The following is a 27372-nucleotide window of genomic DNA, read 5'->3' as shown; positions in this document are numbered from 1 at the left end:
AAACTCTGTGAACTCATCTGTCAAGTTGAAGAAATCTTATGTGGATACTCTAACAGCCCCTAATTAAGACAGAGGCCATCAGTTAAATGAACAGAACCGTAAGTTGAAACCAGAATAAATATTTCAAACCGACAGTTCCTCATACTTTTTAGAGCACTCTTACTCTTTTCCACTTGATCCTTCCAAGGCACAAACGATGACCTTTTTACAAATGAGCAAACTGAGACTCAGAGGGGTTGGGGACTTGCTTAGTGCCACACAGCGAGCTAGAGGGGGGCTCAGGAGGGAGCCCCGGATGCTCAGATGCTCCTTCCCCTGCACCCAGAGAAGGGCAGCCGAGGCCACGTGCATGAAGCTGCAGGTCATCGTTAGCTGTTACCCCCAAAGAGGCAACAGCCACTGTCTGCATCAACTACACCTCACTTCTGCTGCTGCCATGGATACAGCAGGCATCCTCCTCCCTTTTAGATGTGAAGCCCTTCAAGGGCAGGAACCGATTCCTTCCTGAACTTGAATGCCGGGTCCTCCCCAGGATGGTCCCCTACCCCTCTGCCCCAATCCTTGTGTTCCACGGGCAAAAGCCCGGCCTGGTCCAGCCGCCCACGGGGTGGAATGCCTGCCAGGAAACAGAGGAAACAGGGGCAGGGGAGGAAGACTCTTCTCCCTGCCCACTCACATTCCAGAGTCCTCCTCTCTCTGTACAAACCCTACAAACCCAGTGCCCCTCGCAGGAGGATTCTGTCCCTAAACGGGGTGGGGTTTGGCATCTTGGGATCAGCCACCTGGAGCCCAGTGAGTGACGTTCCTTCTCAGGAGGGGGCTGCCCAGGCCCAGGCCACTCAGCAAGGCGGGAGGGTTTCTTTAAGGCTTGGGCTCCTGCCTCTGGGAGCAAAAAGCCAGCCTGGGAGGAGACCGGGGCCTACAGTTTATTTTATTTGACATTTTTCAACGTCAGGACACTTCAGCACCAAGGAGGAAACGAATCCCATCTGTTCCCGAGCTCCTGAGCACGGTTTAAGAGGACAGGCTGGGGAAGGAGGGGACGAAGAGGGACAGGACAGGAGCAGCCAGCCGCCACGCGGAGCAGGGACCACCCGACGATGGAGACCCGCTGTCCCCCCGCACACCCGCAGGGCTCTGTCTAAAGCTCTGCGGCCCTTGGTCAAGGTCGCCCGACAGCGGTCCTGCCAGGGCTGCAGAGACTACTCTACACCAGGTGAAGGACGCCCCCGGGAGGGTGTGACAGCAGCGCTGCTGGGGACGCGGCTGGGGCTCCTGCCCACCCAGACCACCGTTTACACAGACGGAAGTGGAGGCAGTGAGAGGCACGTCCAAGTAGAAGGAGGGAGGGGCTGGAGGGCACACGCAGCCCCGTACGCACGCCCCCCCGCCGGAGCCCACACTCACCTCTGTAGGTGCAGCCTCCCCACCTCCCACCCCAACACTGGGGGCCAGGCGTGTGCAGATGGCTGTGGAACTCATCTCCTTCTTTAGATTAAATTCCAGACCTTCCTATTTTTAGAAAAAACAAATTCCTCTTCTCTTTTCAGGAGGTAAAAATGTCCTGAGCTGCCACCTAGGACAGCCGGCAGCCAAGCCGATGCTGGCCACAGGGTCAGGCTCTGGATGTCACCCTGCCAGGACCGGGCAGATCAGTCCAGGTGCCAAATTTTAAGAGGATCGTTGACAACCTAAGAGCTTCCAGAGGAGGGTAACGAGGACAGGTGGGATCTGGAAAACTGGGTCATTTCAGGAAGTACTGAAATGAGTTGGGGACTCTTTCTTTTGTAGAGAAGAGACTGTCTGAACCATCATTAAGAACATGTTGAGATGTCTGGATGAAGACTTCCACCTAGTCTGTTTTTCTCAGACGACAACATTTGAATCAATAGGCAGAAGTGAAGCAGATTTCAGGTGAATACTTAAACGCTTTCTTGTAATCTTATGCTATTTGGAGTGGAATAAGCCCCCCTGGTACTGTGCCCACCCAAATCAAAGCTGAAAGATGCTGTCGGGGTTACTATGAAGAAGATTTGTTAACTTTATGGGAAGACAGACTAGGCCCCAAATCACTGAGAAGCGTCAGAAAAATACGGCTTCCTGAGGTAGAAGAGGTAGGCCGGGCATGAGACTTGGAATTTGTATTTTTAAAAAGCCCCAGCAGCGGGCTTCCCTGGTGGCGCAGTGGTTAAGAATCCGCCTCCCAATGCAGGGGACACGGGTTCGAGCCCTGGTCCGGGAAGATCCCACATGCCGCAGAGCAACTAAGCCCATGCACCACAACTACTGAGCATGCGCTCTAGAGCCCGCGAGCCACAGCTACTGAAGCCCGTGTGCCGCAACTACTGAGGCCCGTGCACCTAGAGCCCATGCTCCACAATAAAAGAAGCCACCACAATGAGAAGCCCACACACCGCAATGAAGAGTAGCCCCCGCTCGCCGCAACTAGAGAAAGCCTGCGCACAGCAACAAAGACCCAACGCAGCCAAAAATAAATTAATTAATTAATTAAATAAATTTTTTTTAAAAACTGAAAAAAAAAAAGCCTCAGCAGCTATAAAACTCTTGCAGAAAAACATTGGGGAAAAGGTTTATGACATTGGATTTGGCAATCATTTCTTGGCTATGACACCTACAGTGTAGGCAACAAAAGAAACAAGAGATAAACTAGACGTGATTGAAATGAAAAACTTTTGCGCATTAAAGGGCACCATCAACAGAATGAAAAGGCAACCCACAGAATGGGAGAAAATATGTGCAAATCATATGTCTGATAAGGGATTAATACCCAGAATATATAAAGAACTCCCACAACTTAACCACAACAACCAAACAACCTGATTAAAAAATGGACAAAGGACTTGAATAGATATTTCTCCAAAGAAGACATATGAATGGCTAGTAAACACATGAAAAGATGTTCAACATCTCTAGTCATTAGGGAAATGCAGATTAAAACCACTTCATACCCATCATGATGGCTGTTATTAAAAAAACAAACATATGGAAAATAACAAGTGTTGACGAGAACGTGGAGAAAAGGCAGCCTTCATGCACTGCAGGTGGGGATGGAAAATGGTGTGGCCACTCTGGAAAACTGTATGTGGTTCCTCGAAAAAATTAAAAATAGAACTACCATATGATCCAGCAATTCCACTGCTGAGAATACACCCAAAAGAATTGAAAGCAGCTTCTTGAGGAGATATTTGTACACCCATGTTCATAGCAAGCAACCCAAATGTATATCGATGGGTAAATGTATAGACAAACTGTGGTCTATATATACAATGGAATATTATTTGGCCCTAAAAGGGAAGGAAATTCTGACTGCTATCACATGGATGAATCTTGAGGACATGAGGCTGAGTGAAATAAGCCAGTCAGAAATAGACAAATACTGTGTGATTTCCAGTTCTGTGAGGTCCCTAGAATAGTCAAGCTCATAGAGACAGAAAGAGGAAGGGTGGGGTGGGGGGCCGGAGAGGGGGCTGGGGAGTCAGTGTTCAATGGGTGCAGAGTTTCAGTTTGGGAAGATGAAAAAGTTCTGGAGATGAACGTCAGTGATGGTGACAATGTAATTACCGCCACTGAACTCTTAAACTTAAAAGCAGTTAAGATATTAGCCACATATAAAACCATATTTTACCACAATTGTTTAAATATATAACTTCAAGTATATGATGGTTTTAGCAGCTGCATGCCCTTCCTCGTCCTGGTTTGTTGAGCTTCAGTTTGAAGAATCTGCCTTCCCTGAGCTCACCCAGATGGGCAACCCGGGAAACGGCCAGGCGTTTGGATGGAGCGGGAAGGGCTGATTCCGGACTGAACACGGGCTTGGGAAGAGCCCCAGGTGGGCGATCCCCCAGCAGGGGATGGACGGAGGGCACCGAGAAAGCCTCGGGGTCACTGCCGTCCTCCACGTCTCACCTGGATGGCCTGTGACTGTGTCGTCTGGGGTCGGGGGGAGGGAGGGAGCGAAAGCCCAGCGGTGAGCCTCACCTGTCCTGCTCGCCCAGTGCTGAGACTTCTGAGAGTCGGGAAGTGAATGGTCATGGGCAGTGGCCAACGGGGAAGGATGGGGTGTCACTGGTAGGTGAGAAGGGAATAGCCCTGCCTGTTTTATGAGTAGGAAAAGCAATTTTCTTAGGAGCAGGACGTTTTCTAAGTTACAAAACCTGGATGGAAACCACAGTGGGAGAGGGAGGACCAGAAAGGGGCTGGGCAAGTGTGGCTCAGGTTTGCTGGAACCTAGGATGCCCTAGGTCTTTTTAAGTGAAAAAACACGACACTTAACTGTGAAAACACATAATGAGGAGTGATTGGTTATATTAAAATTATTGGGGATTATAAATGGATTCCTCTCAACTCTGACTGCTTAAGGGCATTGAAGGATGGGTGGGCTGACAGTCCTGGCGGGGATGTTAACGCCGGAGCCCCCTTAGAACTGGCTCGTTGAGAGTTGCTGCTAATTGCAGACTGACCGTAAAAACTCATGTGAAATTATCTTGGCACCAGCACTGCAGTTTGCAGTGAGGTCCACTTTGTGGGTATCGCCACTCTGTTCTGTATTCCCTGCGAACCCCATGCTTCCCCAGGGCTGACGGGCATGAGTGCACAGGGAGGGAAGGTCCCATCCATGCCAGTCTAGTGAACTCTGCTTTTGCACTGATTCAGGAGCACACACACTGTCCAGAGGGAAGAGGACAAAGAAAAGGTGCTAGAGGCTGGGTAAAGGGCATCCTTCCTGGCTCCCCCGCCCAGCACTCCATACCCACACACCCCTGAACCTATGTCCCCAGGATTGGCCAGCTACTGCTACATCTGTCCTTGCTGCCGATTCTGATGGGGCTCTGCTGCACTGCCCAGTCCCTGAGGGCAAGCCTGGGACCCTCAGAGGGCAGGAGTCCCCCCCCTCCTTTAGAGGGTGATTTTAACAATAGTAACAGTAATAATAGCAATAAAAATAAACTAACAAGGATTGAGCATTTACAAAGAGCCAGGAATTATCCCAAGCACTTTACGTAATTAATGCATTTAACCCTTATCATCACCCTGAGATAAGTTCTACTGTTATCTGCACTGGGCAGATAGACAAACCGAAGCCTAGAGAGCTTAAGTGACTTGCCCAAGCTCCCAGCCGGTTAGGTGCCAGAGGTCCCACCACCTGCTTCAGACTGGGGTCTCTCCAAAGGCAGAGTCCTGGACGTGGGAGCTCTCTGCCCTGTCCAGCTGGGCGATGTCAGAGGGCAGGGACCCAACACTTCCTCAGAGGAGGAGAAGGGCTTCCTGGGGCAGAGGCTGTGCAAGGCAGCACCAGACGCCAGGCTCTCCTCCACCTAGCACAGCCTCTGCACCCACGAGGAGCTGGACAACTGTCTCCGGCCCCAGCCCCATGCTGGCAGATCTGAGCAAGAGGTGGGCCGGCCCCTGGGACTTACAAGAAGTAAACAACCCCATTCATGAGTCAGTTGTTTTGCTCCAAAGCAGCCTGTCATCGGAACAGGCCCTGCCAGGTCCGGTCCTCCCAGTACATCCCTGGGGTGGGGAGAAGTGGACAGCCTGGAGCTCAGCTACCTTCCACTCCCTTCCAGTTCGAGCTGTTTACTGGGGAGAGGTAGTTCTGAGGGGGGGGGAGGGGCACTGTGGCTACCCGTGTGGTCCCTGGGAGGGCCCAGCAAACCAAGAAGGGCGAGTGGAGGTAGAGCCAGCCGGAGACGCCTGAGAGCTTCCAGAGCTGTGCAGTGCTCTGGTCTCAGCTCTTGGACCCTGAAGTCCCTAGCAATGCTTTCTTCCTGTCCTCTCCCCTCATGTCCCAGACTGCCCACCCTCCACAAGCTGCTCCACCCCCGCAAGCTGCTCCCCAAACCCAACCCCCTGCAAGCTGCTCCAAAAACCCAACCTTGTCTATGGGGCAGAAAAAGATGAGAAGAGGAAGACGGGAAAGAAGGATTTGACGGAAGGGTTCCGAGTCTGGGTCAGACTCGGAAGTTGCAGCGCTGGCAGAGGTTTGCAAAGGAAGAAACCAGAGGAGGAGAAAGGGGGCCAGGGTGGGGTGGGGACAGGGGTCGGGACCCGGCGTTGGAAGCAGAGCTAGTCCTGCGCTCCGCTCTCCAGCGCTCCCAACACACGCCCTTGGCCTCTCTTCCCAGTGGTCCCTTGAGAGAAAGCGGCCCTGTCACCCTGACTCTCAAATAGGGAGGTCAGGCCGTCCCACGTGCACGTGTGCAGCACAAGGATCCTCCCCGGCCGAGACCACCAGCGGGTCGGGGGCGGAGACCAGGTGGAGGGCGGGGGCTGCCACAGAATGACAGCCGCAGGGGCCAATGAGGGGGCACCTTCGCTGACCAATCAGCTCCTCAGACGTCGCCCCCCCACACCCCGCTCAACCTCAGCAGCCTCGCGACCGCCCACACGAGGCCCCCCACTGGCTCCTTGTCACAGCACAGCTTCGTTCCTCGGGGCGAAGTCCATCCACCCTTATGGGAGCCACGCGCTGCGCTGTCCGTGGTCCCCTCGCCCTCCCTGGGGTCCATCCGCCCTTCTGGCGTCCGCGCGTTGGACTGTCCTCCCCCCAGCTGCCCACGGGCCGCTCCTACCCGGTGGTGATGTCGTCGTCCTCCGTCATCGTCTTGCCCATGAGGTCGCTGTCGCTCATGTAGCCGGACTTGAGGTCCACGTCGTCCGAGTCCAGCGACTCGACCAGCTCCAGGCGCGAGATGTGGCCCAGCTTGCTGGGGGAGCGCATGGGCATGGTGTGCGCGTAGTGCACGCGCTCTCCGTGCATGTACCAGGAGGGTGGCCCCTCCGAGCGGCAGCTGCCGCCCACCGACGGCGCGTCCCCGGCCTGCAGCCGCGGGCTGGACTGGCCGTAGCGCCAGGACAGGGGCGACGAGCGGTTGGACAGGCTGGACACGCTGCGGGGGTTGGCGTCGTCGCTGTCGTAGCAGGTCATCTCCAGGGAGCTGGGCGGGCGGAAGGGCACTGGTTACTCTCCAGTCCAGCGCTCTGAGGCTCGTCCTCGGGCGGCTGTAATGCCTCCCTCCACTCTCCCGCCCTCCCGTCTCTGCCCCCCTGCCCGAGCTCCTGGGCCTCCGGGAGGCCTCTTAGGGTGTATGTTGCCCTGAGGTGTGTCAGCTCCGGTTGTCAAAGGAAGAGGCCGGTGAGCGCTAGGGAGGGAATCCCGTACACGGTAAGGGCACAGATTTTATAATATGACCTGGGTTTGAATCCTTTTCTACTATTTATTAGTCAGGGGGCCGGGGCAAGTCATCAACCTTGCCAAGCCTCCATCTCCTCATCTGTCAAATGGGGATAAAACTATAATAGCTACTTTATCACATATAGAGTTGTAAAGACCTAACACAGTGCCTGGTATACAGAAGGTGTGCAATGAACGGGAAGGGGCCCACGAGACCTGGGGGAATCACCTGAGAGTGGAAGGCCTCGATCATTCATTTTGTGCGGGGAGTCTAGCACCTCTTTGCTGTTAGTGAACTCAGGGCTAGTTGCTTCCCAAACCAGAGACAGCAAAGTCAGGAGTGGGGTGTGGAGCGTATAGGAAAACCTCTGGGAACCTGAGATGTGCAGCAGGTCCCCGGAAGACTAGCCCCAGCCAAGGCATGGGCATCGGGAGAAGCAGCAGAACCTCACCAGAGGACAGAGCGGCCTTAGCTGGACAGAGGGGAGAACGTGGGAAAATGGACGAAGCGGGTGAAGCCGCAGGCCCTGCTCGGCCAGGCCAGGGAAGCAGGTCAGTGCTAGATGGCCTGAGCCCAGGGGGTCTGGAGCTGGGGAAGGAGACGCCTCTCTCCGTCAGGGGCCAAGGTGGCCGCTTGGACAGGCAGAGACCCACATCCCCCCCAGCCTAGCAGCGGTGCCAGCCCAAATCACCCACAGGTGGGGTCTCAGTGGCTTGGCCTAAGCAGAGCCAGACAGGGTTGAATAAATGAGATGGGATCTGTGGGCCAAGAAAGCTGGGCGGCAAAGGAACGCTGAGTTACAGAGCTCAGGAATCTTTAATCTGCAAACACATCCATTTCTTAGTCACTCTAGGGGGTCAGATGGAGTGAGACACTGATGTTTCTATTCTTGTTTTTGTAAAGTTCCTTGAAAATAACAAAATCCTCCAAAATTGTCTCTGTCAATCCTGAGAAAACAGGGTTTTATTTTTTGATCAAAAACTGGAGGGAGCTGTATGGGCCTTAACCCTGATGGTGGTCCCTGCAGAAGTCCTGTGGGTGAGCAGGGGACCAGGATGGGCAGGGAAATCAGTGACCAGGCTTCCTGGCCTGGTCCACACCCAGCTTCTCCCCTTGGGGCTTCCTGTCTGTCCTGTGTGTGGTACCCTGGGTACTTTCCCTTTCTAGTGACTCGGACCTCAGGGAGAATGGCAGTTCCCTGGGTGCTTGTGGTCCTGGGCGGGCGGGGGGGGGGGGGTGGTTTGTGTGTGGCCTGCCTCGCTCACCGCGGCGGGTTGCCCTCTGCACGCCCTGGCGGGTGCTTGGCACTCAAGACCGCATGGGCGGGGGTGAGCCCAGGACGGACTTGCAGGCGAGTTCTTGAAGTGAGACCCAGTACCGGGCCTTGTGCAGCAAGTAGGGGCTTAGTAAAAACGAGCTGACCGTGACAAGGAGACGAGAAGCAGAAGGAAGAGGACAATGACGGCCCTGGTGACGGGACGATGGAGAGCTTCAGGGGAGCCCGTTTTGTAGCAAAACTGGCATCGCGTGTGGGTGTGCCGAGCACCAGGTCCCTTGGTTCTGTTCCCGGCTCGCGGCCTCGACCTCACTGCTCCCCTCTATCCCCAAACACACCTCCAGACACCTCTGAGTCAGTGGCGGAAATTCTAGCTCAGACTTGGGTCCTTGATTTCCAGTCCTGGATCCTGCCCTTCAGTCTTGCTTCTCTCTGGGGAGGACTTTTTTTGGGGTGGAGGGCATGGTGGGCCTGGATCGGGTTGAGGGCGGAGTTTCACTTCCTCTCCGGCCACAGCCCTCCGACCCAGACTCTCTCCTTGCGGGGGAACAAGCCAGGGAAATAGAGGAAGTAGGATAGGAAGACAGGTTTCTGAAAAGGAACTGAATCTAGAGGCAGCCTGTGAGCTGCAGGGTGAAAATAACCTTGCTGGACACACTCATTGGACTGTAAGCTCCTCCAGGACAGAGCCTGTGTTTGTCCTATACTCAGCCGGCCGGGCTCTCAGCTCGCTGGACGCAGAAGCCACCCTGATCGGCTCGTGCGACTCTGGCACGTGACCCCTTCTCCGGAGCCTCCCGCTGCACCTTCTCTAACTCAGGGCGTGTGTACACATCCCGTCCACTCCCAGGGCCGAGGGAAGGGCTGATTGATGGAAAGCACTTTAATAAGTAAAAGAGCCGTAAAAATTCAGGGAATCATTGTTTTGGCTATCAAAGTGTGAACCAGGAATAATATAAACCAAAGCCTAAGACAGGAAGTGGCTCTGGGTCCACAGTAAACAGAAAAACCAGCTTCAGGGCTCTTGGTTCTTTTCCCATAAAGGGAGAGAGAAGCCAGAGGCCCGAGGCGCTGCCCACACACCAGTCAACTTTATGCAAAAGGCTTCTGGCCTCCCTCTTCCCACTCTGCCCCCAAGCAGAAAGCAGCAGAGCCTGCCTGGGGTCAAGGTGCCTTAACTTGGGGGGCTGGGGGCTCAGAGGTCGGGGCACCAGGAGGCTGGGGGGCTGGGGGCTCAGAGGCAGGGCAACAGGGGGCCGGGGCTGCAGCGGCTGCCCTTTCCCTGTGGCTGAGTCATCTGGGGTGTGACCCTCTCAGGAACGGAGCTCTTGCTGCCTTCTTTGGGTTGGGGCTGGCGGGTGATTTGGTGCTGAGCACCGTTCCAACAACTTCCCTGTCTGGGGGGAAGGAGGACGTTCAACATTTCATCCACTGGGTCCTTAAAATGGTGAGCCAAGCCAAGCCAGACCCCTGTCCCACTTGGGTTCTGCTCAGGGCTGGGAGGGCTGGAGGCTGGACGCAGATGTAGAGGGACCTGAGTCCCAGGGCCCCCCGGAGCCCCACAACCCACTTTTTTTCTCAGCCCTCCCTGATCACATCCCTTTCAACACTAGTCGGGGTCCTGCTGGCCCGAGCAGAGGTAATCCCAGAGAGAAGAGGCTTTGCTTCATCATGTAAAATATTTTAGATGTCTGGGAGCAAAGGGCTGTGTGTCCAGATGGGCTGGGGCTGGGGAAAGAGTGTGGGAAGGAAGGAGAAGGGCATCTCAGCAGGGGAACGGGAGCCGATGGGTGGGAGCCACTGAGGCCAGACTTCAGCTCCACTTCATAGTCACAGCAACCCCACAAGGAAGGGATGGCTGAGAGGTAATGAGTTCTCTGTCACTGAAGGTATGTAAAGTTGGTCTTCATATAACTTGGCCACACACTTGGGCTAAGAAAGGCCCTTTTCGCACTGCCCCTAGATCCCAACTTTGCTCTCATTTTTCAACCCCAGGAGATGGGGAGGAACTGGCTTCCAGGCCCCTTCTCCACCTTCCTGCTCCACACCCCCCAGGATTTCTCAATCCTGGCTGTTTGCTCTCTACCCCCCAGGGTGTAGCCCGGCCCTCTGTCCCCCTTGGAGCTGACAGCATGAGCTCATCCAGGCAGCCCAAGGAGCCAGCGCGGGAAATTCTGAGTCATGGCAGAGACTGAGGCCAGGACACCGGGCAGGGAGATGCTGCGGACGGGGTCCTGGCGGGGGCTGCGAGGCTCGCGGGGGGCAGGTGGAGGGGGTCTGCGTGGTATGGAACCTGGGCCACCGTGCTGGCCACCGGCTGAAGGGCAGGAAGGATGCTGGGTGTCGGGAAGGGCACATGGAAGCTTCAGAACAGGAAGAGAAGGGTAGTTAATAACCCCTGTGACCACGAGGAGACGGGCAGCCAGCAGGGACATGGATGTCACATGTCCATCACAGCCTGAGCCTCGTGGTGGCTCCTGCTTCCCATCCCCCTTCCAGCGATGCTCCAACTTAATGAAACGAAACCTAAGTCTCCAGCAGGAGCAGACACCCGGCAAGGCCACGCTCCTCCTGTGGACACATGGACGTGGCCCCGGGGGCTGAGCGCGCACTGCTCGGACGCCCACTGACCTCGCACGCTCGAGCCAAGGTCACAGGCCCTGCCCCCAACAATGGGAGAAAGGGGGCAGCTGGCTCTCTCACCTGTGTGTCACCTGGGACCCTCGCAGGCTGGACATGGTCTCCTCCAGGTTCTGTCGTAGATCCAGGACATTCTGCACCGTCCTCTTTCTCTGGGACTCCGGATCTAGAGTGGGGAGAAGAGAAGCTGGATGAATGTAGAGGACTCACTGCTGGGCCGGGAGGTGGCAGGTGACCATATCCCCAGGGGACCGGTCCCGGGGGCACGAGGGTCTGCCTCTCAGGCCTTCCTAAGGGCCCTGGACATGCCCTGGAGTCCCGACGTCCTGGCCCTGGACGGGGGCTGCAGGCACCGGCCTTCAGTGCCCTCCCAGAGCGCCGCGAGACCACCCCAGCCTGGCGTCACTTTGGGGGGCCCCGCTTCTCCCAGCAGAGGCCCCGGCCCAGGCCCCCATGGTCAGGGTCAGCCGGAAGGTCTACCTGAAACCCCGTCTCTGGAGATGTGTTGGTAAATGTTTAACAACTGGCTCTCGGAGGTGGGGATGCCCAAATGGGTAGTGCTGGCCAGTTTCTGGGGTATAAATGCCCTGCTGTGAGGCTGCCAACGTGATGTCGCTGACCCCAGAGTCAGGGGGAGGGGCTGAGGGTTGGCTCTGGGAGCTGGTGTGAGCCAGCCCCAGGCTGGGAGCGTCTGCCGCTGGGGTCCAGGGGACAGTTTGTCCAGAGCGCCCGAAACGCCGGCGGGCGGGGGCGGTGAGCAGCCATCTTCCGGGGCACGGGCTGAGTACAGGGCATCCAGACCCCAGGCCAGTGGTGTGAGCCCAGGTGAGGGTGTGTGGGTGCAGCCCCACTGCAGACCCCGCACAATCTGGGTCATGGAACCCAGCCTTGGTTTCCAGGCAGGACTTTAGCCTGGACAGAGGAGACTCCACCACAGCAGACAGAAATGTGCCCCATCGCCTTCCCAGGGCGGAAGCATCCGAAAGCCTGAGGGTGCCGAGCATGAAAAGACTCAGGGACTTTCCCCTTCCCTCCACCGATCCATCCAGGGAGCCTCGATGCAGCAGACACCAGAGTCCATCCTGCTCCACGGCTTATCCGGGACCTGGGACCCACAGTCACTGAATGCAGGCAGATCCCCCATTGCGTCCGTCAAAGGCACAACCCGTGGGAGAGTCACAGACCCACGGAGATGACAGCAAAGCAACGGAGAAAACCCCAGAGCTCTGACCCCGCAGGCTACCGGCCCCCCGATCTGGACCCTGGGGGGTCCTCGCCCCAGAGCCCACGGGCCCTCCCCCACCAAGACCCAGCAGGAGTGTGCAGCTCTATTGCCTGCCAAGGGGACGTCTCTGAGTCCCTTCAGGAGGCACTTTTCCCCAAGACTGAGTCTGGCCCGTCTGGTCAGCGGGGTGAGGGCTGCAGGGAGCCCTCCTAGAGCCTCGGAGGCACCTTTCCAGAGAAGCAGCTCCACGCCCAGCCCAGCCACCTCCCTTCCCTGGAGGCCTGGGGGCAGCTGGCAGGGAGGAGGGCAGGTCTCCGCGCGGCACGCCTGTGGGCGCCAGTGCCTGTTTATCCTGGCAAGGGTCACGTGTGAGCTGCTCCGTGGCTGTAATGATGGCTTGGTGTGGAGAACACACAGGGACCCTGTCTGTGTACGTATATTTTTAAAGCTTGGTCCTAAAAGGCCTATATGGGGACCAAGATGGGGGCTTCTGGGCCAGGGCGATGCTTTCCATGGCAGAGGTGAGGGAAGAGGTGCACACGACTCCGAGGGGTGAGCGGTCCCCCAGAGGAGGGGACCAGGGGTGACTCGGAGACCGTGTGTGCCAACCCCAGGCAGGCATCAGCGAGGTGGAGCCTCCAGCACGTGCGGGAGCTTTGTGCTGCTGCCCCATTTCACGGAGGAGAAACTGAGCCTCGGAGACAGGGTCCCACGCCTCACGTGGAGCACGGGGCACAGTCAGGTCCAGGAAGAAGCTCACACTCCCTTCCATCGATCACAGGGCATCTCGGCACCGCCGGCACCAAGCCAGTGGTGGCACGGAGTAGGTGCTCGGTGACCGCCTCTGGAATGGATGGATGAGCCCACAATAGAAACACATAGAAAAAGAATGGATGGATACGTGTCCCATTAGGAAGACGTCTTTTTTTTTTTTTTAAGGGAAAAATGCTAAACTCACAGAGCAGCCTTCTCATTCCATGCCGGTAGAGTGGGGCAGGACTACCCCAAAGTCTCCTAGACTTGCCCCAAATCAGAGCCACAAGAGTCCTTGGACGTGAGTCAGCCCAACACGGTCACAGGAGGAACGGGAGGCTGAGGTCAGGGGGCGGGGGGACGATTGGCTGGAGGTGCAGAAACGTATCAATGAAGAACATGTGGCATCAGGCTGCCGCCCCAGGTGTAGGTGGGCATGCAGGGGGGAAGGCGGGGACAGAGCTAGGGACAAAGCTGGGGACAGAGCTGGGACAGGGCTGGGGACAGGGCTGGGACAGAGTTGGGGACAGAGCTAGGGGGCCTGGCTCTGCTCTCTGCCCCAAGGCCTGGATAGTCTGCAGAGGTGCCACCCCACAGCGCCCTCCGAGCCCCAGCAGCGTCCCCTGGTGGCCATCTCGGGCATGCCGCCCTGCGCGTCAAAGGCTCAGCTCAGGTGCAGCTGGTGCTGAGAGTCTGGCTGTGTCCACATCCTCAGGTGACAGGCCCATCTCTGGGGGTGCAGCGGGAGTCCCAGGACGAGAGGACTGAGCTGCATGTAAGGGAAGGCCTCTGTGGCTCAAGGAGCTGCAGACCCTGTGCCTGGGCCGGGCGTGGGGGGGGGGGAGGGGGGAGGAGGGCAATTTGACATTCACATCCCTGACCCCAGAAGCAAGTCTTTAAATTTTTAGCTTTAAAATATGAATAAGTTGCATTTGCAAAGGCATTCATCCCCCCCACCCTACCCACCTCTGACCCCCAACCCATAACAAGCTTCACCCCTCTCCCACCATCTTCCCAGGGATCAGAGATGGGGCAGGGAGGTAATCTGGGGCACACGTGACTTTGTGACAATGTCTTGTTGGCTGAGTCATGATGCGTCCATGAGTCTGTCAAATGTCAGGTCTGGGTGTGGGGGAGACGCTGGAGGAAACAGAGCGGCGGTGGGGGGAGCCCGGGAGCTCCTCTCCGGCCGCCGTGTGGGACAGGGACGCACTCAGGACACTCCCAGTCTATGCGGTACCTTCGTGCAAATGAGGAAAAGGGCCTCTCCGGTGTGACTCAGCTCCCGCCAGGGTCCTCGCTGTGGCCACAGAGCGCACCTCTCCCCTGGGCTGGAGGCCCTGCTCACAGCCTTCCTCTGGGGGCCTGGCTTCTCAGCTCCTGCAGGACAGGGTCCAGCAGCAAGAGGAGGGCGTGGTGCATGCCTGAGTGTGCACGTGTGCCTGTGTGTGTGCGCGTGCATGTACGTGGGTGTGAGAAGCAGGGCTGGGGGGAGGCAGGGTAGGGATCCCAGCAGTCACGGGGTGACGAGGAGGTGGGGGGGGAGCACGAGTTGTCCGGACTGCTGCTCCAAGCCTCGCCTGCAAATGGAGCAGCAGGGAGGACGTGTGTGGTCCCTGAGCTCAGAAGACGCAAGAGCCCCGCAACCCAGCCGTCACCACGGTGACGCACAGTCGCCACAAACAGCATCCTCCCAGCACGCGCGGGGGCGGCGCTTCTCACAGGAGACCACAGACAGCCGGCTGTCTCCATCAGGAGTCCTTGGGGTAAGGACCGGCCACCAAGGAAACCTGACATCAGGTGCGCAAGTGTGCACACACATACACTCGTGCAAATGCACACGACACCCACTCACTGAGTGTGCACCACGTGGTGGGCTCACGACTAGGCACTTTCCACGTCTGTGTGACTCCAAAGCTCTGTTCTTTCCACGACAACACGGGGCCTCAAACACGCACACACGCCTCCAGACACACACCTCCCCAGGGTGCAGCTGGCAGTCTGTGGAAACCCTCACATCAGAATCACGCACACTCCGCCCTGCCGTCCCAAAGACGTGTGCACGGAGAGAGTTGTGTGGACGTGTCCCCTGCCGCAGGTGTGGAAGGAAAAGACCAGGGCACAGGGGTCACTGGAGCTGGAGACGGCGGCACCCTGGGAGGCTGATGGCAAACAGGGTCCCTTCTGCTCTGGAGTCAGAACCAGGGAAACAGGCTTCTGGAGGGCAAGACCGTGCACGGCCAAGACCGGGAGGGGGGCCGTGCCGTCGGGTGGTGCGGTAGTGGGAACGCAGAGCTTGAGGCAGCAAGGCCAAGGGCAGGTGCTGGCCATGCCCTCCCAGCACATCTGACCTGGACCGCGGCATCTCACCACTCCTCTGAGTTGTCCGCTCTATTAAAGGGAGAGAATAGCGTACCCGCCCGGTGGGACTGTTGGGAGACTTAAAGAGCTGACTCAGGTGCTTGGTGCCCAGGAGGGTCTCTGCGTGAGGCAGCTCTTATTTGTCCGAAGGTACAGCGGGGGCGGGGCGGAAGGTGGGCGCACCCAGACACCTGCAGGTGGCAGTGCCACTCCCGCAGGTGCAGCTCAGGTGGACCCCACCTTCTCTGCTGGGATTCACTCACACGTGGAGGGGTCACCAGGCCCACCTCCCCCTGCACTGCAGCGATGGTACTTCTTCATCCCCAGTCCCTGCGAGCCCGTCTCGGTCGTGGGAAGTGCTGGGCCTCAGGGCCCTTCTTCGGCCTGCGATCTGAAACCTGATGTAATGGGCGGGAGGATAAGGACCCCAAGAGATTCAGGGGCCTGCTGGAAGGAGGAGGGACTCAGCAGTCAAATTTCCCCACGTTCTGTACAGCTTTAATTACTGGCTGACAGTTAGGTGAACCGCTGTAACTGCCTGGTGAACTCTTAGTTACTTGCACTGCGTTTTGGAGCCCATGTTCAGTTTAGCCCGGGGCAGGGCCTCCAGAGGACTGCATCTGTGTCCAGCCTCGAGACTGGCTCCTGCTCTGAGTGGCTGCACCAGGTGGGAACCAACAGGAGGAAAGGAAGTGGCTCAAGAGGAAGATTTTCAAGTCCCGGCATTTCAGAGCTTGAAAGAAGCAGCTCATGAATGGGAGAAAAAGCACATCGCTCCAGCCCAGAGAAGAAAGGCTTGGGAGCGTCACCAGGTGGGGGGTGGCAGGGCCAGTGGGCTCTGTGTTGTCCTGGGGTCGATCGGCACGGAGGTGTGTCACCAGCAGGGGTGACTGCTGCATAAACTAAGACAGTACAGAATAGATCCACCTAGAAATCCAGGTTAAAGGACCTGGGACAGGCAGGACTAAGCATCACACACACACACACCCTCTCTCTCAACAACTCCCAAAAAGAAAAAAAAAAATCTCTCCTGACCCTATTAGATTCCAAGGGTAGCGTCCAAGTCTTCTCTAAATTCTAAAATTCATCACAGTTTGGGCTCCTTGTACACGCAAGTCTAATACCATTATAATGAGAGCCAGTTACAAACACAGACTTCTCTCTGACAAAGTGATCTCCGGCTCTAGCCAGGGGTCCCCTTCCCGAACAACATTTAGCAGGAGACCCTTGGGAGTCTGCGTCACCACACGACAACCAGCGTCTGTGGATGATCCTTCTGTGTGGACACGGAGTCCCACGTCTCTGGGAGTCTGACTCATTTCTATCCCTCTCCTCTGCTCAAGGACATGACCTTCAAGGCCCAGCCCGGGAGGGCACTGTGGGCCCACCCCCGCTCCCCACACATGCCAGGTCTCCGCTCACGGCTCACAGGTCCTACCAGGCGGGTTCTGCGGACTCTGAGAGCCAGTAACCCTGCCCTAGATGGACTGCCAGGGGCCTTGGCCTCTGAAGGCCCGGTCCTGCGTGAGGCTGGCACGGGGCTGAAACCGCGGAGGACTAAGGACCCTGCACACAAACCTCCCTGCCCTCTGGCAGAGCCCAGCAACCCCCCCTTCACCTCCAGCCACTCCCCCACTCCTTTCCTCACCACCTTTTGAGCCCAGAGGCCCCAGAAAGAGCCCGGAGTGGCCCTCCCTGCAAGAGGCTCCCACCTTCACCACCGTGCGGGCGGGGACAGTTTATTCTTTCACTAATTCCGTCGTTTCACTCACCACCCACGTAAGTCACAATACTGTCGGAGGCGGCTGTCACAGAGCCCTGCAGCGCGACAAATCCCGTGCTTCCTGCTGTCAAGGGCTCCCGGGTCTCCATCCTTGCTCCGGAGAAGCCTGAACCCTCTCGACCAACGAGCGCCCGCCCGGAGCTCAGCAGTCAGTGGCCCCAGAGCACCCAGAAAGGGCCAGGACGACAAGGCAAGGTACCGGCCACGTGCTTGTGTGAGGCGAGGAAAGGAAACCAGGAGGGGCCAGAGAGGGGGCACGAAGGGTCTCCCCTGGCCCAGAATCACCAGGCAGGGGTCTCTGCAGATCCCCGACAGTTTTGATTTTGCTTGAGTGAGAAGACTTGGCTCAGAGACCCTCAGCGACTTGTCTCCAGTGGGCACTGGGCCAAGAGGAAGTGTGAGGCGGGGTGGAGGGAAGAGTGAGGACGGGGCTTCCCTGGTGGTGCAGTGGTTGAGAATCTGCCTGCCAATGCAGGGGACACGTGTTCGAGCCCTGGTCCGGGAGGATCCCACATGCCGCAGAGCAACTAAGCCCGTAAGCCACAACTACTGAGCCTGCATTCTAGAGCCCGTGAGTCACAACTACTGAGCCCACGTGCCACAACTACTGAAGCCCACGCACCTAGAGCCCGTGCTCCGCAACAAGAAGCCACTGCAATGAGAAGCCCGCGCACTGCAACGAAAAGTAACCCCCGCTCGCTGCAACTAGAGAAAGCCCACGCGCAGCAACAAAGACCCAACACAGCCAAAAATAAATAAATAAAATAAATAAATTTATTAAAAAAAAAAAAAGAGTGAGGGCGGTGGCTCGGGGCCGGTAGAGAGCTCTCTCTTGGTTTCCTCCGGGCACACGCTAGTCGGCTGTGGGGCCTTGGGTAAGCTACCTCCCCTTTCTGGGCTTCGGTTTCTCTGTGGATTAAACAAGGGAGCTGGGGCTGGGCATACCCAAGGCCCGAACAAACTGTGACAGCCCAGCTGTGCAGCTCTGTTGTTGGCTAAAGCCTGTAAAAGCATCTTTCCTCCTCCCAGAGTGTGCTGAAGAGGCAGGTGCCAGGGTATCACCCACAGAGATTACAACTCATCAGCTTGGAGACGGGGCCCAGGAATCTGCACCGCCCAAGCCCCCTCTGTGGGTGACGGGGCCCAGGAATCTGCACCGCCCAAGCCCCCTCTGTGGGTGACGTGGTGCAGAAGGTAACGTCTGAGAAATCCAGACGCCTTGCTGCAGGCCGCCGGAACAGGCTGCCCATCGAAACCACGGCTTCCATTTCCCGATGCCAGGCCGCCGGGCGGTGTGTCCTGGGCCTCCAGTTCAAGTCTGCTCCCTTGGCACAAACGCACTGTCCCTTCCCTGCGAAAGTCCACTCCCGCATCCCCGGGCCTCACCTGAGGGGCCCCCTCTGTCCCGCTCCTCTGGGGATGCCCTCCCCAGGCCACCCGGCCGCGGCCTCACTGCGGAGGCGGGCCGCCAGGGGGCGCTGCCGGGCCTCAGGCGCCGCCGGACACTGACGCAGTGCTGCCAGGCAGGCAGTGTCTGCTCCAGGCTCGGGGCAGGCAGCGCCCAGACGTTCTCCTTCCCTCTGCGTCCTGCTTAGCACAACCCCCTTTGCCTGGCTCTGCGCTCCGGGGCTGACATCCTCCCTGACTCCGTCCTCCTTCGAGAGCAGCCAAGGCTTTGCAGCACCTACTCTGGGGAGCCTGCCCGCTGGGATAGAGGCTGCAGTGCCTGGCTTCTGCGCACCCGTAGGCTCCACTCGGCAAGCCTGGACGTGGGGCCAGAGCTTCAAGAGGCCCGGCTGGCCTTTCTGCTGCAGGGGCTGCAGACGGAGTGCCTCTGGGGAGCGGAGCAGGCTTCCCATGCCTGCTCTGGGCTCACTTCTGCTCGGCAGTGTTCTCAGGCAAAAGCTGGCCTGATGAGGGAGGAGGGTCACCCCCGCCACCCCCCATCGTGCCCAGCCCTGCCCTTTCTTGGGGGAGTGGCCGCCTCTCTCTGCAGCGGGCGAAGGGCGGCCCCCACGGCTGGCCGGTCAGCCCGGCTCAGCCTGCACTTGGAAGAGGGCTTGGACGGCAATCCTGCCACGTCCAGCACCGTGTGCCTCAGAGAGAGACTTGCTGGTCCAGGGCGGCCAGCGCCGAGGGCTAGGGGACCCGGAGAGGGTGCCCGCCTCCAGCTCTGTCTGGAGGGGTGCCGGCTTGCTCCTCTCTCTTCTGCCTCATTTCCCTCTGATCATTAGGTTACAGGGTCAGAGAGTGGATTCTTGACGTACTCAGCCTGCCCTCATTTAAAGACCTGAACTCCAGCCTGGGCGCAGAGGGCCAGCCTCCTGCCGACGGTGGCCTGCCTGCCTTGCCGGGGGATGCGGCCCCGTTCCCTGACAGGCCCTGCTCTCCTGCCCTGTAAACCTCATGGTTTACTGGCAATGTTCTCATAGTGATGGTGCCCAGAACCTTCACGTGACACCCGGCTCCAATGAAGTCGCTGCTGCTGGGAGCGGAGTGGTTGTTATGGCAACAGTTCTCACATTAGCAAAGACCATCTGCAGGCAAAGGGGGGAGGGGAAGGAGGAGGATGCGGGAGGGCTAGGGCTGGGCCCAGGTGTGGGCGACAATTGGAAGGGGCCCTGGGGGATTTCTGGTTGTGAAACTAGTAATATTAGTATCGGCTAACTGGGCTAAGTCCTCCGGCACCTGCCAGGCACGTTTCTAGGGGCTTTCGGTTTGTAGCCCATGTAACTGTCACAACAGCCCTTTGAGATGGTCCAATTATCACCCCCATTTTACAGTTGAGAAAACTGAAGCCCAGAGAGGTTAAGTAAGCTGCCGAAGGCAGTATAAAGCCAGGATCCCAACCAGATGGTCTGACTCTAGAGATATTATTACCTGATATTATTGCGGCCATGATCCACAAATGGACATACGTATACAGTATGTTTACGGAGAGCTAACTCACAAAGCGTAACAGTCACCCTTTTAAAGTGCACAATTCAGTGGGTTTTAGTACATCTGTAAAGTTGTACAGCCATTGCCACTATCTGATTCCAGAACATTTGTATCACCCCCAAAAGGAACCCCAGACCCATTAGCAATCTCCCCTTGCCCCAGCCCCTGGCAGCCCCTGATCTACCTTCTATCTCTGTGGATTTGCCTATCCTAGGCACCCCATAGAAGTGGAATCGTAAACACGTCGACTTTTGTGATTGGCTTCTTTTACTTTCAAGGCTCACTCACGTATCACGTGTCAGTACTTCATGCCTTTTCGTGGCTGAGTGATTTTCCATTGTATGCATACACCATATTTTATTTACCTGTTCATAATTTGATGGGCATTCGGGTCATTTTTGCCTGTTTCACGAATAAAACTGCTATGACCACTCATATCCAAACTTCTACATGGACACAGGTTTTCATTTCTCTTGGATAAATGCCTAGGAGCGCAACACGGGGTCGTACAGTAACTCTGTAACATCTGAGGAAGCGTCTTCCCAAGTGGCTGCACCATCGTTCCCACCAGCAGTGTGCTAGGCCTCCGACCTCGCCACGTCCTTTCCAACACCTGTTACCGTCTGTCCTTTTATTCTAGCCACCCTAGCGGGTGTGAAGAGGTGTCTCACTGGAGATTTAAGTTGCATTTCCCCAATGACTCATGCAGCTGAGCATGTTTTATATTGAAATTAATTAAAATTAAATACAAAGTAAGACTTCGGTTGCACCAGCCACACCGGAACTGCTCAGGAGCGGCACCCTCATGCCGGCCGGCGACCACCACAGCAGAGAGAGGACAACTCCGTCACCCAGGAAGTCCTCCCGGGCCGCGCTGCCGAGCCCGCCGGCCTGGTCTGTGCCAGAATCACGGCTTTTCCGTAAGGTGTTTGCCTTTGGTGCACTTCGAGTTCAGCAACTCTACTTTACGTACGGGGCCCACCTTGAGGTTTGCAAGGCCCAGAGTGAGTCGGACAGGAAGCTGCCAGAGCACAGCATCCGAGTCAGCGGCGGCCGAGGTGAGGGCGGGCTCCCCCAGCACTGCGCACTCTCACTCCCCCTCCCACCCGAGTCCCCAGAATCACTGCCTTTCCCAGGACCTACCAGCGGCCAAGTGACAAGAGGCACTGCCTCTGAAGGTGCCAGGCTTGTTGGGGGCGGGCGCCTCCCACGTCAGTGCTACTGGCTGTAGGCCCCCCGGAGATCTCCAACCCCGACCTCCCAGTCTCCTCTGTAGATTCTGCCCCTCCTGGCTCCCAGGGAGGGGCCACACCACAGCGAGGGGACAGTCAGACGGACAGGCTACCACTGCCTTTGAAGCCCCAATCGCTCCCCGAGAAGCTGCTGGCGTCCCCGCACAGGGGGCCTGCAGCCGACAGCCAGCACGGCCGTGGGAACTTCAGTAGGAACTTAATCTCCAGCCTCACTCCTCTCACCTGTAAAATGGGACGATGGCCCTGGGACAATGGCGGCTGGGCTGCGGGTACAAGGTCGGCCAGCTTGTGTGCCAGCGTGGAGGAGGGTGGATGGTAACACTCATCACGCATCAGAGCTGGCGGGAGCCTCAGAGGCCATTTGACAGAAGGAAGAACTGAGGCCCAACGGTGTGGCAGTGACCTGGTCAGGACGTCAGAGCCATGCTAGGGGACGGGGGAGGTGGCCAGGCCTCCGGGAGGATTCCAGGGGGGACAGCTGGGGGCAGGGCATGCCATGCAGGGCTGCCCGAAGGGGGAGGCCCTCTTCTAGGAGGCTCCCCACTTCCCCCAGCCCGGTGCGAACATCTGAGACCCATCAGACCTGTGGTCCGCCTGGTCCGGCCGCCTCCCCGGAGGTTTCCCATTTCTGAAAAAGCCTTCTATGTCACCGATCCCCTCGACCCTCTGCTGCCCCCCCCCACCCCCCGGGGGACCCTCAGGCTCAGCCCATCTGCCGCCAACGCCTCCAGGGTAGCCCCACCACCCACCAAAAGGACCAGGCTTAACAAAGGCCGAGGCGCCCCGCCCCCCTGCCCCCGAGGTTGGGCACAAGAGCAGCGAGGCAGGGAGGCTCAATTTAAAGAAGGCTTCTGATTGGCGGTGCAGAGAAATCGGCATAAACCTGACGAGGTCTGCTGGAGCCGCTGAGGCGCAGGCAATGTCCTCTGGGGCAGGAAGGGAAGGGAACGGGTATCTACTTAGTGCCTCAAGCGCTGAGCACGGCACCAAAGCCCGAATGTAGTTACCCCCACTTTACCGATGCCGGGCTCAGAGAGGCCGCTTAACTTCCTAAGGTCACACAGCTTGTGTAAGTCGTGCAGTAGGAATCTGAATCCAAGTCTGACTCTGAGGTCCATGCTTTTCCCAAAATAAATTATAACTGACGATGAGGACAACGGAGCAGGATGCCCAGAGGCCCTTTCCCACCGACATGCTGGGATGGAGCGCCTTACAGGTCACAGGAAGAGGCCCGTCCTGCTCTGCTCCTGGAATGCATGAGGGCAGGGCTGCCAGGAGGCTGGAGGAGTAGGCGTCGGGCCAGGCCGGCATCTCTCTACCTCCAGGACTTGGGGCCGCGGCCAGTCCCCTTGCTGGCAGGCACGGTCCTGCCCAACACTTCCTCGAGGGACCCCTCTCTCCCGCTGGGCTTTGTCCCAGTTCTGGAACCTGCGGATCATCTGGCCTGGGAAGAACCTTCCTAGAGCGTCTGGCAGGCAGGCTGTGTGGCCCGCTTGCCAAGACCGTGGCTGTGCTCTGGGCCATGAGACCCTCCGAGCTCCCCGTCTCCAGCCGGGAGCCTGGGAACCTGCTGCGGCCAAAGCAGAGCTCCAACACCCTCTCCCTCCCCCGCGGCCCCCTCCTCCCGCCCCTGCCCCGCCCCCAGCAGCCGGCCTGGCTAGTCCCTACACGCTGGAAGGGTGGGCCTTCAGAGCTCCTGCACAGCCTCTTCTGGGCCTTTCTGGGCCTCGGTTTCTCCTGCTTCGAGAGCGAGTCGGCCGGTCCCCACAGCCCCCCTGATGCAGGGGGAGGGGAGGCGAGGGACGAGCAGGGAGGGGCTCATGCGCCGGTGCGCCGCTCCCCCTCCTCCAGGAGGACCAGCCTCAGCTCCTGCCTGGCCGGGGCGAGGCGGGGGTCTCTCTGGAGAGCCTTGGACCCGCTCAATGTGAGGCCAGGGAGGGTCAGGGAGAGGCAGTGGGGACACCGGGCCCTCTTTCAGCCTTCACCCAATCCCCCCAGGGCCCGGGCTGCAGCCCCTGAGCGGCTTAGGACTGGTCACCACTTGAATGGAACCAAATTCCCAGGGAAAATCCCCCTGGACAGCGTCCCAGGTCTGTGCGCTATGAGGACACGCCCTCCCAGCGGGGAGCGCCGGCTCTTCCCCACACCCCACGTCCCCACTGTGTGAGGGTTCTCGGAAGAACCCAGCAGGCCTTCCTTCCGCTGGAGCCTTCTAGAAGGGCAGAGATGGGCGAGCGCTGAGCTGAGTGAGGTCCAGCCTGGGCCAGGAACCACACTCAGGGCTCAGGAGGGCGGCCGGGGGAGGCCAGCCTGTCTGCAGGAGCCCTCGTGGCTGGAGGCCGGGGCTGGGCAGAGAGTGGGTGTGGGCAGCGGTGCAGAGAGGCCCCCTCAGGGGACAGGGCCGCCAAGCGTACCCGGGTGGACACAGAAAAGCCAGTGTCCTTTGCTTTCATCCTCCCCCCTGTGCAAGGGAACGTCCTGAACCCACCAGGCCAGAGCAGGAGGACTGAGCGCAGAGAGGCTGCGGCAGGGCTGGGCCCGGAGGGAGGGTCTCCAGAGGAGAGGGGGGACCAGGAAAGTAAGCCCCGAGGGCCTGGCTGGGCTGGCCTCCTGGAAACACGCAGGCCCTCTGGCAGAACTGAGCTCACCTGCCCCTCTACCGTGGGAGCAAGGAGGCAAACGAACATGTATTAAGTGCCTGCTGTATGCCAGGCCCCTTCACGGTTCTGACGCCATTTAAGCCCTGTGCTGATCCTGTGAGGCGGACACCAGGAGAGCGGCTTCTGCAGCTCGGGATGAGGACCCGGCTCCTCTGAGCCCAGCACCGCTCTGGGGACTGCATCCCGCCCATCACAGATCTTCGGTGATAAAGCATCCAACAGAACACAGGGCCCGGGGAACAGAGACCCCCCTCCCAAGTGGCTTCTAATGTCTGTCAGTGGATGGACCTGCTCTCAGGGACATGATGCTGATGGCCAGTAAAGACCACCATCCCAGGGCTCGTCCACGGCCTGGCTCAGCCTGCTGGCGGTCCAGGCCACCATCTCCTTGCAAATGACCCCCAGCCCAGCGAGGGCAGGAGGCCCCAGCAGCTGGTGAGCCCTGCCCCCTCTCCGGAGTCATCCATCATTAATGAGACCGAGGACGCAGAGGGCTCGCCCCAGGCTCAGAAGGAGGGATGGAAGGAGAGATGGGGGTCAGCCGTGCCCAGGTCCAGCACCAGTCAGCACTTCACTGCTGTCTCCTTCAAAGGACAAAGGGAGCCCCTGGCCCTCCGCTTTCCTTTCCCACTCCCCATTACAGCAAGCAGCTCCTCTCTGCCCCCACTTCTCAATGGGGGAACCCAGTGATGACCTGGGGCTCTGCTCTCCCCCAGCTCTCCGTGCTCCCATGGCTGGTGGTTGCCATGGGAACAGCAGGCCAGGGCTCCTGGGGACCAGGGTGAACAGACTTGACTGAACTGATGTCTGGGTGTCTCCCCTCCCCCATGGGGGAAAGAATGCAGCACAGGAGTGCCAAGCCCAGGCCGGAGGCTGGGGAGTAGCTCAGGTGGCTTCAGACAGACCCTGCTCCCACCCCACAGACCAAGGAGTCACAGGCCACGCCATCCACACCACCTTGGGCCTCTGCAACGTGAGACCTCAGTGCCTCTCAGATGCCATTCGAGTCCTTGGTCTGGCGTTCAAGGCCCTCTACGGGAAGTCGCCTGATTTTCCACCGTTACTTCCTAGCCTGGGTAGAGGTCACCCGTCCTGCCCTCGGGTCCCTGCTGGAGCCCGGGCAGACTTGTCCACGGCCTCTGCACCCCACTTCTGCCCACACCTCCTCACTGTCTGTCCGCCTCCAGGGCAGAGACCGTAGCTCTCCATCCCAAACGCCTAGCACCTGCCAGGTGTGGCAGGTCCTCCATAAAGCCTGCTGCACATACGTCCTCTGCCATGCCCGCCCCGCCTCAAGGGACTCTCGGGTTCACAGAGGGGCAGGGAGGCAGCCTCCTGTCCCCAGGTGCCCCCAACAGCCGGCGCCTCCCGCACTGCCGCCCCATCTTCCTGGCTCAGGTCCTCCAGGAGACTTCCACGCCAGCCCCGCCCCACTCCCCACCCACCTTCTGGATTCCTGCCTCCGCCTCAGCAGCTCCCCCTCTACCGGCGTCTCATCCAGGCCCAGCCCTGCTCCCACCCACCGGCGGACTTCGAGGACGCCCCACTGTCCCGTCACACTTGGGGCCCTTGTCTTCCTCCCCCTGCTCAAACACGAATCAGAGGGAAACGGCTCCCCTAACACCATAAACGCTTTCCGTGGAGCTCAGGAACTCACTCTAAAGATTGTCCTGTGTTTTCCAGGCCACTATAAACTCCGGTTACCTGGGAGCCGCTGTGATCCTCCCTGGGAAGGCAGACATATATTTTACTGGATGTACGGCTCTTTAACACGCATTGAAAAAAAGCTCCAATAAAACTCTCCATCCCAGACTCGTGAAGCTGGGGCTTCAGGGACCCCTTCCCTGCAAGGGTCCCGACAGCCTCCCAGGGCCGGCTCTTAGGCGAGGCTCCTCGGACTCCCAGGGTGCCGTCTCCCTGACGTAGCCCTCAATTTGCCGTCACCCGGCTGCTTGGGGACACCCTTCAGCTGTGCCGTGTCCCCTCTGCACCTCAAGGGTCCAGAACACGGGCTCATCAAGCAAGCGAGTAAGCCATGAGCCAGCAGGGAGGAGAGAGGAGGACCCAGCCCCTCACGGCTCCATGCCCAGGAGGAAGAGGCAGCTCGGGGGACATGCAACACGCACGTGTGACCCGGGACCAAGAGCGGACGGCGCGCTCCGTTCCAGGGTCTTCGGGCGGGAACACTGCTCCCCGATTCTGCAGTTAGAGCCCGGACCGTAGCCAGGGAGGGCAAAGCAGGTGATGCCTGAGGCTCCAACTCCAAACAAGTTAGTGACTTCTGGAGGGTTGTGTTCAGACGTACTCCAGGGCCCAAAACACCCTTCCAGGTCTACCAAGAAGGGGTGCTGTGGTCAGTGAGTGGAGGCTTTAGGAGACAGGCAGCTGGCCCTCTTCTTAAGGGTCTTCAGAACAAGGCCTCCTACAGCTTCCTGAGCCAGAGCTGCGAAGCTGCGGTCTTGTTCCTCATCCCCGGGACAGGGAGCGGGCGGCCTGCACCCCCGCAGCCCCTGTGCCCTCGCTCGGTGCTGGTCTCTCACCTGGAACACCTGCACCCTGTGAGCACCTGCACCCTGAGAGCACGCGCTGAGCACCTTTGCATCAAACACCGGGCTAGATTCCAGCCATAAAAGGCTGAAAAAAACCAACCAACCAACCAACCAACCAAAGGGCTATTTTCTTGGTTTGGTCCCCACAGCTCCTCTTCCAGGGAGCCTTCCCTGATGATGCCCCCACCCAGACTTCATCGCACTTGCCACGGGGGCTGAGCACACCGCTTGCACCTCTATCACTAGGCTCTCAACTGGGGTGGGGTTGGAAATGTCTGGAGATGTTTTTGACTGTTACAGCCTGGGATGGGACGCTCCTGGCCTCCAGTGGGGAGAAGCCAGGGATACTGCTAAACATCGTACAACGCACAGGACAGCCCACCTCCAACCAAGAGCTCTCTGGCCCTGAAGGTTAACAGCGCCGAGGCAGGCCTGTCACAGCACTGTTAACACTGAGGCCCCCTATCTCCACTGCCTAGATTTTAAGTCCCTTGAGGGCACGATCCATGGGCTGTAACATTTGGAGTTGCTCACGCAAGACAACAGAGGGTCCAGAACCCCCTGAATGTATTCACAAGATCTTGTACCCAAGTGCGATGTTCATTTTCCCGGGGAGAGGAATCTGAGACCAGGAAGGTTTAGAGGCACTGACCTTGGGCCCCGCCCGGCGGCTCGGACAGGCCACTGTGCAGACGGTGGACAGTCGTCCCCCCCTCCACGTGCTCTGGGGCCC

At 58.6% G+C, this 27372-nt stretch overlaps 1 protein-coding gene across 8 annotated transcripts in view; it reads right to left on the bottom strand.

Moving 5' to 3' along the window:
- NAV1 (neuron navigator 1) overlaps window positions 1–27372 on the bottom strand; it is a 210739-nt gene that overhangs the window by 72966 nt on the left and 110401 nt on the right. For all 8 annotated transcript variants that reach the window (XM_057548851.1, XM_057548882.1, XM_057548885.1 and 5 more), the window contains 2 exons: window positions 11179–11281; window positions 6597–6962 (listed from right to left, as the gene is read on the bottom strand). In XM_057548851.1, the coding sequence (XP_057404834.1) occupies window positions 6597–6962; window positions 11179–11281 (469 nt within the window). The remainder of the gene's footprint in view (window positions 1–6596; window positions 6963–11178; window positions 11282–27372) is intronic.

This window comes from Balaenoptera acutorostrata, chromosome 1, assembly GCF_949987535.1.
Source record: "Balaenoptera acutorostrata chromosome 1, mBalAcu1.1, whole genome shotgun sequence".
Taxonomy (NCBI): domain Eukaryota; kingdom Metazoa; phylum Chordata; class Mammalia; order Artiodactyla; family Balaenopteridae; genus Balaenoptera; species Balaenoptera acutorostrata.
The sequence above is the reverse complement of the archived record's forward strand: the minus strand, read 5'-3'. Positions and strand labels throughout refer to the sequence as shown.